This window comes from Osmerus eperlanus, chromosome 3 (assembly GCF_963692335.1).
Source record: "Osmerus eperlanus chromosome 3, fOsmEpe2.1, whole genome shotgun sequence".
Lineage (NCBI taxonomy): Eukaryota > Metazoa > Chordata > Actinopteri > Osmeriformes > Osmeridae > Osmerus > Osmerus eperlanus.
In genome coordinates this window covers 13291897-13306723 of record NC_085020.1, presented here as the reverse complement: position 1 = coordinate 13306723, position 14827 = coordinate 13291897, and the positions used below count along the sequence as shown (strand labels likewise).

The 14827-nt window shown below is 43.9% G+C and overlaps 1 protein-coding gene across 1 annotated transcript in view; it reads right to left on the bottom strand.

Moving 5' to 3' along the window:
• Positions 1-220: 220 nt before the first annotated feature.
• dars1 (aspartyl-tRNA synthetase 1) overlaps positions 221-14827 on the bottom strand; it is a 44963-nt gene continuing 30356 nt past the window's right edge. Inside the window, exons 7-18 of the mRNA XM_062457332.1 lie at positions 14402-14504; positions 13951-14031; positions 10678-10737; positions 8900-9011; positions 7046-7180; positions 6105-6252; positions 5741-5887; positions 5544-5586; positions 5326-5406; positions 5047-5158; positions 4757-4828; positions 221-735 (exon numbers count right to left, since the gene is read on the bottom strand). Coding sequence (XP_062313316.1) covers positions 644-735; positions 4757-4828; positions 5047-5158; positions 5326-5406; positions 5544-5586; positions 5741-5887; positions 6105-6252; positions 7046-7180; positions 8900-9011; positions 10678-10737; positions 13951-14031; positions 14402-14504 — 1186 coding nt within the window. The 3' untranslated portion in view covers positions 221-643. The remainder of the gene's footprint in view (positions 736-4756; positions 4829-5046; positions 5159-5325; positions 5407-5543; positions 5587-5740; positions 5888-6104; positions 6253-7045; positions 7181-8899; positions 9012-10677; positions 10738-13950; positions 14032-14401; positions 14505-14827) is intronic.

Below are 14827 nucleotides of genomic sequence, written 5' to 3'. Positions count from 1 at the left end.
AACCGCTTAGCGAGCTACGACGAATGACTGACGCTTAACTAAGCAGTGTGTGTTTGTTTATCTAATGTCAGTCTTACATTTAAATATGAATATCCTGATCCAGAATATGTCTCATGGATTGGTACAATGACACGGCAAGCCATATACAATAGCTCCACTTGATTGAGTAAAAACAATGAAAAAACTGCTGTTGTTTCGAAGAGCCTTTTATTCACTTGAACACTTGAATCCTTGAATCAACATTTAGATTTTTTGGAAGCAACTGAGAAACATTTCTTGAGACCACCATCATTGCTGTAGTGTTACCTGTACTGAAGTTGTTTATCCAAGTCGAAAAGTGATACAACATAAAAGTGAATTTAATAGACGGGTTGATTCATTGTTATTTATTTGGATTTGTTAATCTACAGGTGAGCCTTAGAGGAGATATTTCCCCTAACCATTTTCCTCTCCCCTACATAGCCGTTACTTCCTGTGTTATTTTCCGGATCCCGAAACTATCCCATGTTGCTACAGTGGACTGATTCTCTCATCTATTCTGGTAAATCATAGTGGCACGTCACAGTTAAGGTGGCAGCAGTTCCTGAACTCCGTTCCTGGCTCCAATAATTCCCTTGTCCAGCAGAGCTTCCGGAGTGTCCTCTCAGGGGGTCAGGCGCTTGGGGTCACGGGGGAACATGGAAGTCTGACGTACGTTGTGCAGCCCAAGGTACAGCATGCACACTCTTTCCAAACCTGGGGGCAGCACACATCACATAGGTTAGCGCTGCGCCATGGCAAGACAAAGGGTGTGTTCGACATTGGCTGCGGCTGGATGGACCGATCGACGAGAGTTGCTGCTTGCAATCGGCAGAGGAGTTGAAAACGGAGCTGTCAAGTCAGACGTTTTCTGCTTCCTGTGGTGTGCTGCATTTACGTCAGTCATTTAAGATTAACTGTCATATATAATGTATTTAAATGATTTAATGTCCTTGGAATCAATTGATCAAGCGCTTGTACTTTTTTAAATGAATTGATTTGTGTTTTGTATCAATCAATATAAGATGCATTGTTTTTTAGGGTGACTTGTCATCTGTCAAGGGTTTACAGATGAAAAATAGCTATTTTGGACACATTTACAGTCATGTTCATTAATGTGCACTGCCCCTATAAATAAATACAATTCAAATTCATCATGGACGATCAACTGTTTGGTCCGGATTTGAGCATTAGCAAATCTGAAGGGGTCAGAATAAACACAAAACACACGTCGTGCAGGGCTCGACAATAACGATGGCCCGGGGCCAGTAAAAAAGTAACGACAGTTAAACTAGCAACTCACTGGCCCGATCGGGCCACTGCAAATTATTGATTGGAAAAAATTTTCGCATTGTAAAAGTTAACATCCTTCATATGTTTTGCTAAATGCATAAATAACTCCAGCTCGTGGGGCGCACAGTTGGCAAATCAAGAGTTGAGTAGTGAGTGACGAGTGGTTGTCAAATTTTAATTCTCTAATCTCTACATTTTTTTAACAACTGGCGCCAGACAATAAAGTGAAGATGGCAGCAAAGTAGACACACGAGCTCAAACGGAAGCAATTTTTTTTATGGAACGAAGATGCACTGTGTCGTCTGTCGTATGTTCCCGTCTAAAGCAGACAAAAGTGGATCTTTTGGCACAGGCACCGACAACTTTCGAAAACAATCCCTGACCAGCCATGCTAGCAGACAGCACCTGGTTTGCGTGACAGCTAAGCGGATGGTTGACAATCCATCTTCCAGGCCGTTGACCATGCTGGTCAGGAATTTAACTGAGATGCCCATCAAGTTATTGCACGACTTATAACAACGGCATATCACGTAATTAAGACGGGCCAGCCGTTCCCCCAGGCTATTGAACTGCAGCCGAAGAATGGTGTCGACTTGGGTACTTAGTATCATACTGATGAAATGCTATGGAAGCTTTTATATATTAGCATTGAGGGACCAGAGGTTTCAGTTTCAGCCTGACAGAGTTGTGCAGAGATGGCTGTCAGCAGGGAAGAGAGCACGTCATGTTTGAGGTTAAAAGTCAGTTGTTTTGCTGACTATTACCTTTTTATTTTTTATCACTAGAAACGTGATTTCATTTTTGTTCTTTTTATATCCATGATGTGTTTAATAAATGGTTAAACATGTTAACAGAATAACACAACTTATAAGTCTTTGGTTTTGTTGTAACAATTATAAATTACAACTTTTAGAGGGGGGGGCCAGTAAATATTGTCTTGGGCCCAGTAAGTTTCAAACCCACTAGCCCGGTGGGGCCAGTGCCAAAAAATAATAATGTTGAGTCCTGCACGTCAAGGTTGACGTGTGAGTCTGGCCAATAGTGAAATAATTGTGTTGTCATCAAAGCTTGTGCAGTTGCTCTGGAGAAGATGCACTGGCTGACCCAGCCAGCTGCTCTCGAATCACTCTTGTGGTAGGGGGTTAGGGAGTCAGGTGGCTGAGCGGTGAGGGAATCGGGCTGGTAATCCGAAGGTTGCCAGTTCGATTCCTGGTCGTGCCAACTGACGTCACCCTGTACGTCACCCTACTTGCCTCGGGGGAATGTCCCTGTACTTACTGTAAGTCGCTCTGGATAAGAGCGTCTGCTAAATGTAAATGGTACTTTGATGACATATGTCACAGTGACGTAGTGATTGCGCCGTCTCAAGTCAGACAAAAATTCTAACCGGCATGCACTGCTTCAAGTCAGCCACCTATCAGCACTGCCGGTACTGCATGAAGTCGAACACACCTAAAAAGTACAACGTCCGTTTGAAAGTTTCTCGCTTTTGCAGACATGCACTTTTCAGTACTGTGATGCAGGGCTCTAGAGTGCGACCAAAATGTGTACGGGTGCGACTAAATTTTTTCCTAGGTCGCACCGGTGCACCTAACCTCCTCGCATCCGCTGTCTCTCCACAAACGAAGCGTTTGTTATCGTAAGACGGAACTGACACTCATGGTTGGATCATATCGTGGTCTAAACCAATCAGAGACAGAGATGGGGCGGGTCTTTGCCTCTGATTGGCTGTGGTCCAGATATTCCTGTAGCTCCGTGCTGTTTGATTGAAATTACGACCTGAGCACCAGAGAGTCAGTTTAGCAGACCGGCCAGTCTGTCTCAATCCGGCCCGCGTGAGGTAAATCAAAAATTTAAAATAAATAAATGTGTTGAGCGGTAGTAAATATGTAGTCCTGAAAGACTACAGTGATCAGGCGATTTACATATGTGCGCTTGCGCAACCTCACCGACAGGAGAGTTAGCTGTTGGTTAGCCCTCGAAAATGAAAAACTTTGCCACTGATGAACTTTTAACAAGACATGGACTTCTAAGTATCTGTTTACTGAGGTCAAAGTGAAAGCTGTGAAGAAAAAAAACTAACGCCGACATAATAAGAACTTGACTGATTCAGTGGGCGCGGGCTTGCTAGTTGAACTGCAGACCCTGATCATTACCTGTCAGCTGTCCTTCGCATATCCACCTCAGACATTCAGACAGATTTCGATGCACTTGTTCAAGCCCACTGGATTTCTCTCACAGAAGAAAATGAACTGAAAAAACGTATTGCTTTTTGTATAAAGTTGATCAATTCCACATCTTTAACATACTGCAAAACAACTTTTCAGTGTTTGTGAAGATTAACTGGTTACAAATAAAATGAAACACTGTTGTTGCTGTTTATACTGTTTATTACTTCTATAATCTTTCCTATTTGACCTACACCAAAATCTAAAATATTTATATAAATATTTACAGAATATCCTTATTCTTCTGATAACCAGTAGCAGCTAATCAAAATATATACTTTACTGCTTTTTACAATGGGAGAAAATGAATAGTGAGCAAATTGATGAGGCCCTCCAACACATTTCAGGTTTCTCATGTGGCCCCTTGTAAAAATGAATTGCGGACCCCTGAGTTACGAAGCTGGGCCATGGAGCTAACCCATGGAGCTAGGATTTTGATGCTAGGGAGAGTGTGGAAAGATGATTTAGCCAAGGCCATAGGGCAAGAAGGCCAAATTACAGGTGTTGGCCATCTGAAGGGCATGCGACAGCAAGGTGGGACCTGCTATAAGACTTTGAGCCATGAAATGTTAGGTCTCAGTTCAGGGAAGCACTTTTAAACAGTAGCACTTTCTATTTTGAAATGTTTTATTTTGCTTAAAATGTTTTAGTTTGGTAGCTCAGTGAAGCACTTAAAATATTTATATATATATATATATATATATATATATATATATATATATATATATATATAGGCTACAGTATGATTGTGCTTCAAATAAAAAATAGGCCTATATTTACCTACACCTTATTCTTGTTTAAGATCATTTACATTATATATGAATGTATATGGAGCGTGATAAAAAGGTGACCTTGAAATTGTGGCGACGCAAGGAAAAATTTGGGTGCACCTAAATTTTGTGCTGGTGCACCTAAATAAAAAAGTTAGGCGCACCAGTGCAACCAAGGCAACAAGTTAGTCTGGAGCCCTGTGATGTCATAATGCTAAGACCAAATCTGCTTCAGTACTGTGAGGTCATATCGATAAGACCACATCTGCTTCAGTACTGTCAGGTCAATTTGGTGAGACCACATCTGCTTCAGTACTGTGAGGTAATAATCGTGAGACCACATCTGCTTCAGCACTGTGTGGTCATATTGGTGAGACTACATCTGCTTCAGTACTAATGATGTCATTATGCTGAGACCACATCAGAGGAATGGGTGTGGTTTCCTACCAATGCCACCTCCTGCATGCGGGGGAGCGCCGTAGCGGAACGAGTCAATGTACGCCTTAATCTTCTCCAGATCTGCAAGATACAATGGAAAAAAAACTATTAATGAGAAGTAATTTAAAAAAAAAGTATCACAGTCTCTCCACAGCAGGTTTGTGCGTGTGTGTGTGGGAGGAGGTTGTGATTTGTGGGATTTGGTTTGTATGTATGGGTGGGGTTGTCTGCATGTCGGTGATGGAGTGAGTGGGTGAGAGAGAGAGAGGGGGTGTGTGTGTGTGCTGGTATGTGGTTACCAATGCTGTGGTGCGTAGCTCTCTCAGTGAGCAGAGAAGCGTCGTGGATTCTTTGAGCGCCAGATAGGATCTCTTCTCCTCTCATGAACATGTCGTAAGAGTTGGAGTATTTCTGGAGGACGAAAAAACGGTCATGTCACTGCAGTCAAACACTAGTGGGTATGTCTGAAAGAGTAAGTTTGCGTGAGTGAAAGAGTTTGAGTCAGTGAATGTGTGTGTGTGAGTGAATGCGTGAGTGAGTAGGTGTGAGTGAGTGAATCAGTGTGCGTGTTGACTTACACTGTCACTGGGGTCAGGCATGGTGTAGAAGGGCCTCACAGCCAGGGGGTACTTGTCCAGGACATAGAAGTCAGTGTCATACTAACAGAGGAGAGAGAGAGGACAGTCATATCTCTGTATCCCTGATGCTCCCATCCGCAGCCCTGGTCCCGACTGACTGAGACACACACAGGGCTGTAAAACACATAGAAAGGAGGAAGGACGTGTGGAAGGTCTACCTTCTCCTTAACCAGACGGCCCAACAACTTCTCATTGGGGGTGCTGTGGAGCAATAGACAAACAGAGGACAGAAGTCAGTCAGAGACCACATCACAGTTAACAGGTTCAGGTGCTTCACTAGCACCCGAAGAATGGTTCTGCTCCTCTAGAGGTTGTATATGGTGGGCTTGTTATGAGGAGGTTAGTGCCATCTGACCTGAGGTCCTCTTCGTCACCCATCTCCACACCAGCCTCCCTCAGCATGGCTAGCCCCTCCCTGTACTCCAGCTTCAGAGTGGGCTCCAGGAACCTGAAGGGCTCGCTGGGGTACTGCCTGTTCACCGTCTGGATCTCCGTCTGGAAGCTGACACACACGCATAGATGCGCACACACACGTATACAGACACACACACACAAAAGGTATTGGTTGGGCTGCAAGTAGCTCACTCCCAAGTAGATGTTGCTGGGGAAGCACGGAACACTTTGAGAGACATAATACCCAGCATTTTTCCACCTACAGACTCGTCCATACGATGTATACACGATACAAAACAATGCCCCTGTCACAAAAGTAATCTTACTTGTCTCTCAAGCCTTTGAAGATCTGAACCATGGTGTTGGTTATGGACTCAATCACCTCATGGTAGTGGTAGTTGAAGGCCATCTCAATATCCAGACCCACAAACTCCGTCAGGTGACGGTGTGTATTAGAGTCTTCTGCTCTGAACACTGGGAAACACAACAACCACCATTAAATTCAAAAGAACAACTGGAAAATGTTAGTTACTTTTGGTAGACATTTTCTTTCTATAACTGGATCAGACCACACAGTGGCGATGTGGAGCTGCTTGATCAGTAAGAAATTATGTAACTTCAACCATAGCCCACATTTTGGTCAATATCTGCAACTGTCATGTGAAAACATTCAGTGTTGACATCTGGGTCTGTCAACCAGGCCCAGTTCTACCTCATTTTTAGTAGGGGGGGGGCAATGATAATTTCTGCAGTTTTAGCAGTTTAAAGCTTCAATTTGGTGCAATATCAGAGAAACTTTGTTTCGCTAAAACCAGCAAGGTGCTGCAGCTGTGTGCGTTAGCCAGATGATACAGAAGCAAATTGCTCCTCACGTGCCACAGCCTACAATCCAACAACACTAACCACCCTCTCCTAAAAGCAAAACAAAAACACTAAAACAAATGTAGGAATGCAAATACATTTGAAAACTAAAAATGTCAATGTCACAAAGGTGAGAAAGTTCTGAGTATTTCCCTCCACGATCTGAAGCAGTTGATCCCAGACGCCTGGGCTGCTAACCAACACAGTTCTCTGTGCTGGTCAGGGACATCAGCAGGCTCAGGGCGTGGCTTGAACAAAACACAGTAGGTTTCCAAGGTCCTGCCCTGGTCTTTGACACCTCACCTCAGCACTCACTGAATGGATGGAACATTTGGGGAAGGGTGGTGGTGGTGGTGGTGGTGGTGGGGGGGGGGGGGGGGGGGGGAGTCCTCCAGCGGCATCATACCTGGGCCCACACAGAAGACCTTGTCAAAGTCAGCACAGATGCACATCTGCTTGTAGAGCTGGGGGGACTGGGCCAGGTAGGCGCTGGTCTTGAAGTAGGACACAGTAAACACGTTGGCCCCGCCCTCACTGGCCGCTGGAAGGGACACACACACACCTGTTAATGCCACCGTCTCAGGAGAAGAAGACACGTATAAACACACACACATAATCTCACTCACACACACCTGTTTTGGCACCGTTTCAGGAGCACAAGACACACAACAAATTTACAAATAATTTCACACACACACTTGCACTTTAATACCACACACACACAAACACCACCAGTATTTGGCAAGTGACTGATAAGTTACTTTTTACTATATAATATTCATATTTCTTTACTTATTACTTGGAATCTAAAGTAAATACTTACGTTACTGGTTTAGCCAGAGTGCATGCATCACTGGTTGCACAGGCTTTCCTGTCAGCACAGTGATTTTTATGGTTGAAAGCATTTTTCTGCTCTCACAAAGTTTACAACAAATTAAAGTGTTCCCTGCATCTTTGGCTGAGACAAACTCCATACTGGGAGAGAGGCATACTTCCAGCTGCTGAAAGTATGCCTCTATTCCTCTTCCTCCATCCTTGGTTTAGCTGTTTGGGTGGTAGTGTGTACATGTGAACATGTTGTTCTCTTCAAATGTCTCACACTGACACCTCTGACTGAGGTCTGGGTGGATCCTCTGATAAGTTAAGGGGTTACGTGAGGACGGGCACAGAGGACCACATGTACAGAACACATGAGCTGGGCGTAGGCAGGGTGAAACGTGGTTCTCAGAAGTGAGAACCATGTTGACTCACAGCTCCGGATGCAACAGCGCAACGTGGTTCAAAAGGCGGCATTTTCAAACTGACAACATGCTGGGCCACCTTGTCATTGGCTCCTGGCTGTAAAGAGGAAGTGAGACAGACACTCCTGCAACCACCGACATTGGAGGCTGGGGGGGTGCTGGAGGAGAGGCTTGAGTCGTTGGGCTTATGAAAAGGCTGGGGGAGAGGCTGGGGGTAGCTGGGGGGTGAGGCTGGGATATGTCTGGCAGCTCAGACAACCACATACTTGTAGAGGTATACTAATAGTGGTTGAGTGGTTTCTAGATAGACGATAGAAGAAAAGGTTCTTTATTCATCCCCTTGGGGAAACTGCAGAATTCTAATGAACTAGTTCTGATTGTAGCATGTCTGTGTATAGAACTATGCATTTAGCATGTCTTTGTGTAGAACTATGCATGTAATATGTAAACGTATGCGTGTGTAGAACTACAGTATGCATGTTGCACGAATATGTGAGTGTAGAATCCGTCCGTCACAGTTACAGACAGAACCTTGCTTGACCTTCAGGACTCTTCCTCATCTAATAACCCAGAGAAAATATGTGTTTATGTCTGCAAAAGTACAACAGTTAACTATTACAGGCTTAGCTTCATGTCAATGCCTCACTGTCTGGAGAGATTCATTTGGTGATTAGGGTGGCAGACACACCCAGCAAGTTAGAACCGTCACACTTTCAGTCAGTTTTTTGTGTTGTGTTTTTGTGTTGTTTTCTGCAAAACTTTGCAGTTTTGCACAACAGCTACTTAGGAGCTGATTCACCACGGTGGATCAACCTACTTGTCACCCAGTGTGGTAGTAGCACTATAACAACACCAAATGATGGTGCTTCTACACTGCATCTCATTTACATGGACTCACTTAGCAGATAATTTTATCCAAAGCGACTTCCAAATATCACATATAGTCAAGGACTAGAAGAGCACAGTTCGACTTTGGGTATAGCTCAGTGATTAGAGCATTTGAGAGTGACGGCGAATACCTGATATGATTTTGGGGGTCTGGATCTCCACAAAGCCCTTGGTGGTCAGAGTATCTCTGAAGAGCTTGCACACTCCTGACTGCAGGCGGAACACAGCCTGGCTGGTTGTGGTCTGTGGAGGGACAACACACACACACACATTAAAGAGTATTCATGCACAAACACATTAAGACACACAAAAGCACACACACAAAAGCACACACACAACCATGCATGGTGTGCACAAGGAAAGCCAAGGGTTTGATCTATCATCACAAGATCACTGGTGCTACACAAGCATTAGCAGAAATAGACAACCAAACTGCTGATAAAGGATTTCAGCACACGGGAGATAAATGCAACTCTCATTGGTTGGCAAATGTGTGGGTAGGATGCAATCTCACTTTAATGCCACGGTACATAAACTCCTTAGCCTTGAACTAGTGTGACTGATGCCTAGAGATGGAGCAGAGACCAGACAGCTCCTCTTTTACAGGACAGTTGGCTGGCTTCAACACGTGTGTGAGGGGACCAGCCCAAATCCTTCTACACACACACACATTTTTATACATACAGAAAAGTCCATCACCAATACACACAACCCCATCCACACACACAAAGCAAGAAAAGAAGCCATCAGCCTGTTATGAATAAAGGCTGATATATCTGTCTACCTTCACACAATGGACCTTCACTGACAAACTTTTGTTAATTTGAGTTTGGCACGTGTGTGTGTTTGTGTGTGTGTTGAGGGGGTTGTGATAAAGAACAATACTATCCCAATCTATGACTTGGTTTCCTCCAGTCGGATGGTAGCTTAGCCAGACCCACGCTCATTAAACACAATATCACGGGGACTCATTGACAGCATGAAAATGTTGCCTTTCTATTTGAAGTTGACAAATAGAAGGTCAGGCAGAGCCAGAATATTCTTTAAAATCTCCTCAAGACTCCATTTAAATTCTTAATGTGAAAGTGAAGGTAACAGGAGCAGGGAATGTCTTCTGGCTCCATGCAGGCTGGGCAGACACACTCTGCTGGTATCTAACTGTCCGGTCTGGACGACACACGAGAACCGTGGCAAGAAAACACCCAGGGTGCCAAGAAAACTGCCATGGCAGGGACAGTGGAGGAGCTTCACTCAACGTGTGATGCATATCTAGAGACGTTCCGGTTCAAAACACACTGGCCTCGTTTGTGTGTGTGAGTACTCATTTGTGCATATGATAGTGTGTGTATGCATGTGAGAGACAGCTGTCCTTGTTTGACTAACCTTAGTTAAATTGAGGGTGTGCTACGTGTGAGTGTGTGTGGAGGGGGTTATAATCCAGAACAATACTATCCCAGTCTACAGACAGTGACTTGGTTTCCTCCAGTTGGGCGGTATCTTAACCAGAGCCAAGCTAAAACCAACATCAGAGGGACCGAAAGCATGAAAACATTGAAAATAAAAGTGAGATGGAGTTTGGTTCTGTAAGGACCATGTTTTGTCTTAGGGTCTTTATAGTTATCTGACCCCCTGCCTGTCTGTCCCCCCTATCTGCCTGCCACATCGGGGTTTTGAACCCGTTCAACTATCAAGGTTTAGAACCTGCTCCAGATATAAAACAGGGTTTTGAACCTGCTCTTGATATCAAACATGGTTTTGAACTCATTCTAGCTATCAAACAGGGGCTGGAACCTGCCCAGCAGGGTTTAGAACCTGTCAGTCTATTCAGCATAGTCAATCAAACTGAACCAACCAATACACAACATCACACAATGGCAGTATTTTAATAACGGGGGATGTAGGAACCTACTCTGAGGTCAATGACTCTGTTGTCCAGCTTGGTGTCCTGGTTGACCGTCGCTCTCCCATCCTGAGGAAAGAGAATAAACACAACTGAAACATTAACCAGCTTATTCACCTGTGTGGATGTGAAGGGTTAATGGCTGAGAGACCTGTAAACCATGATCTTCCACATATATTCAATGTGACAACACAGGACTGTGATGGGCTCTGATAGTAGGGCTGTCCCTGACTAAGATTTTCTTTGGTCGACCAAGACTCGACTAAACACTTCTGAACATCGACTAATCTAAATTTGAAAAGGTTTTCTATAAATATTATATTTCTATACATTTCTATAAATGTCATAATGTTTTTCATCAAACCATTTTGTGTGATGTTTTACCTCACTGTTTTAAAAGATAATCTGAAAGAAATACATACGTAAGAAGGGAGATTGACAACTAGACAAACATAGGAAATGTACAAACATTTTCCCGATCTGACTCAATGTAGCTGCTGGACATTCCAGATATTCAGCCCCTATCAAATTTACTTTAAGGCTAATAATAAGCCTCGTGTCACCAGTCCTGATGTTATGAATGCCGATATCATAAAAAATGCCTGATTGTAAGAGATAATAAATATAACCAATGTACCACATAATAAAAATATTGTTAGTTTAACATGCAAATCATCAGAGCACATGGATCACTGCCTGAAAGAGCAGCATGCAAATTTACGTAGAAGACGAGTGGGGAACAGACCATAGACTTATATATTAATAGACACAGCTAGATTTTTCTTCCAAGATGGCGTCCCCATTCATTCCTATGAAAAGTGCTCAGTGGCGCAGTGAGGCAAGCGAGAGCGCGAAATGGACCGCGCCATCTTTCCAGACCAACTCGTCCGGTCTTGCGCAGAAGCTTGTTCCTAGCTCCGGAACTCGTGCATGCTTGCAACTAGCTGCACACGTCATATTTTGCGACAACCAGTCGCAAGCTTGTGTCAGAATAGAATGTGGTAGGCCTACAAGTCCGATCAAGAAGCAGATACATGTGAACTTTACGAAATTCAATACTATTAGTACTGTAGTATTATACGTGCTGGGCCTATACGTTGTTCTTTTTGCTTCGTGTTTTTAGTTTGACTGATTAAGTATTGTGTCGGATTAAAGAAACTGTAAACTTGAATATCTGGCTCTGTCGTTGTTCTAGCTCGGCAAAGCAAGCTTAATTAAGCCTATAGGCTACCTATGTTACTATTATAATGATGACGGTTCGACACGTGATCGTTCTACACCAATAAGGTAGCTGCTTTTTGTTAACATGGATGTATATGGTTGGCAAATAGAGGATGGGACCTTGCACGTCACCTGGATGACCAGAAATTCGTCCCCTGACAGGGTTTTGCATGTGATACACTGCGGCTGCAAAAGTGCATGTGAGACAGGCTGATGTTCCTGTTTTTCGCTAGGACTGTGTTGCACAGTCCATATCCATGTTGACAAAAAGCAGCTACCTTATTGGTGTAGAACGATCACGTGTCAAACCGTGCCATCAAAATCCTATTACGCTCTGAAGAAACTAGTTCTGCATAAAACATAGACGCATCGACAATCGACTGGAATTTTAGCGACAAACTTTTTTTTTGGTAGCTAAGCACGACTCGTTCTTTTTTATGAGCTAAAGATTGTGTAGATGCCAGACTGTGGAGCAGGATGAAATGATAACAGGGTTCACCTTACGGCCTATTTTGTGCTCGTCCCCTGTTCGTATCCGCGAGCACTTTTCCAGGCAACTTTTCTTGACGTAAGAAAATAAATGGGGTGCTAGTTTACCCATTTCGGATTGGTTTCAAACTTAAAATAATTTTTCCTGATTTTTGCTATGAAAAAGCTAGTAGTATGAGCCAGGTTCGAGAATCGAACATAAATTATCGAGGGAGATAGTTTTAGATATGTTGACTGGAGTTAATAGTATAAAAACGACCGGACAAGTCGGGTAGCAAATCGGAAATGCAATACCACCTACATCCACCGGGGACGTTGCCTCAAGCCGAGGGGTGGGGGACTGTTTAGGACCAGGCTAGGCCGGACCTAGTACAGAAGCAAAATGAAAATTGAGCGCAAGTACGTAGGAGGGCAGAGCCAGCCTAGTGAAACAGTGCAACAGAGAAAGATTTTGTTGATGGACAAGATCATTTCATTCGATTTGGCTGTGATATCTTTAACCTACATTATTCAAATTGTAAACTTCAATTTAGGGAATAAACCTGCCATCTTGCTTCATGTCTTTGAGTATACACATGTAACCTATATACAGAACTAACTATTTGACTAGTAACAAGAGTGTAACAATTTAGCACATCCAAAGCCAACATAATTGTTGAAAGCGTGCGGGTCTCTCAAATCGAAAACTAGGCTGCTTCAAAATAAAATGTAGATGGTTAGACCTACAGTAGCACAGCGCAGACATAGCCTAAAACTTTAGTTCCCAAAACATAAAAATCCTAGGCCTGGCTAGCCTATATGCTACACACTGTAAAATAATGATCTGATGGCCAACTTTTCAAGTGGTAGGCTACATCATATTCAACGTCGAACTATGGATTATAAACCTAGTTGGCAGAGTGCATTCCCTGTACCGTGGCATTGTGGTATGCTTCCATACCACAGATTTCTTTGCCATTTTGCCTAAAGGATTAATAACACCAATTGTAGAAAAAAGTATGGTACAGTTTGGGCTAACAGCTACAATTGTGCTCGTGCCATATGCAAAAAAACAAAAACAAAACGCAGATTAACGAAAGGGAAAACGGTAACACCGGCAGGAGCATATCGATCAAACAATCAACTAGTCGACTGAGTGGGGACAGCCCTATCTAATAGCCTGAGAACAGCTTCCGTATCCTGCACCAGGGCCTCACATGAGGATGGACAGACAGACACACACACACACACACACACACACACAGCTGCAGCCCAGAGAGAGACAGACAGACATCCTGCTGGAACTGTCCGACTGTGTGCTAACCAGTCAGCAAGCCGGACAGAGACCTCCTGGGCTGGCTAGTTCCAGAGATAACCTATCAGTACAAACACAGTTTTCAACTGTCTCTGGAGCCAACTGGAGAGGGATGACCTGGACACACACTGCCTAGCAGGCTCTCTCTGGACCCACATGGACACAAATTAGACAGAATTATGATGAATGAAGGAAGAAATTATCAGGTGTCAGACAGGCCCCCCGGGAGGGTTGGGGGGGCCATCATGCACTCATCCACCGCAAGTACTCGTTCTCACCTCATCCCCATCTCCGTCAGGCCTGACAGCATCATCCAGCTGCAGGGGTAGACGGGGCTCCGCCTGGCTGATCACGAAAATCTGACAGAGAGCAAGGACAGGTGTGTGTGAAGTAGGGAGAGGCACAGACAGACAGAGGAAGAAATGAGAAGAAATGAGTGATGAAACAGAAAGGAGCAGAGGAGAGAACAGAGAAAGAAAGGAAAAGTGTGAGAGATCAAACAAGCTGTTAGATTAACAAACCTACCGTACTTTCCACAGCTCAACTGTTAGCTGTACGGAAAGTACCAAATATCCAAACACAGACAATACTTTGCTGACAACAGTCTAACTTTCATAAGGGGGATAATATTGTTGTATTGTAATAAAACCGATTGTAAAAGGCCATCTAGATCTGGAACATAAGGCCTACCCCTCTAATGTAGAGCTATGATCGTAACCTGAGGCCTACCCTCTCAACAAAGAGCTCCACATCCTGTTGAGAGCAGCTCTCAATCTTCTGATCCACCTTCTTCACCAGGGCCTCCACGTCTACAATGCTCTCCTTACTGATGCTGGGGATGGAGAGGATGAGGGAAGACGCGAAGTCAGGAGAGGAGGAAAGAGGGAAGAGGAGAGAAAGGGCAGGAAAGAGGAAGCAGAAGACAAATAAGGAGAGTAGAGGAGAAAAAGAGAGGGGATAAGAAGAGGAAACCGAAGAGAGGAAAGGAGATTTGTGTAACATTCAAAACCACACACACCTGGCGTGGGAGATGCAACTGAGAACTGTAGAAGTTTCCATTAAAAACCTGATTGATGTTTACAAAAAGCATACTTACAGCAGGGGAAGTAACTGGCATAGTTGCTAACCACATAGACAAGAGTCTTTCAAACCTCA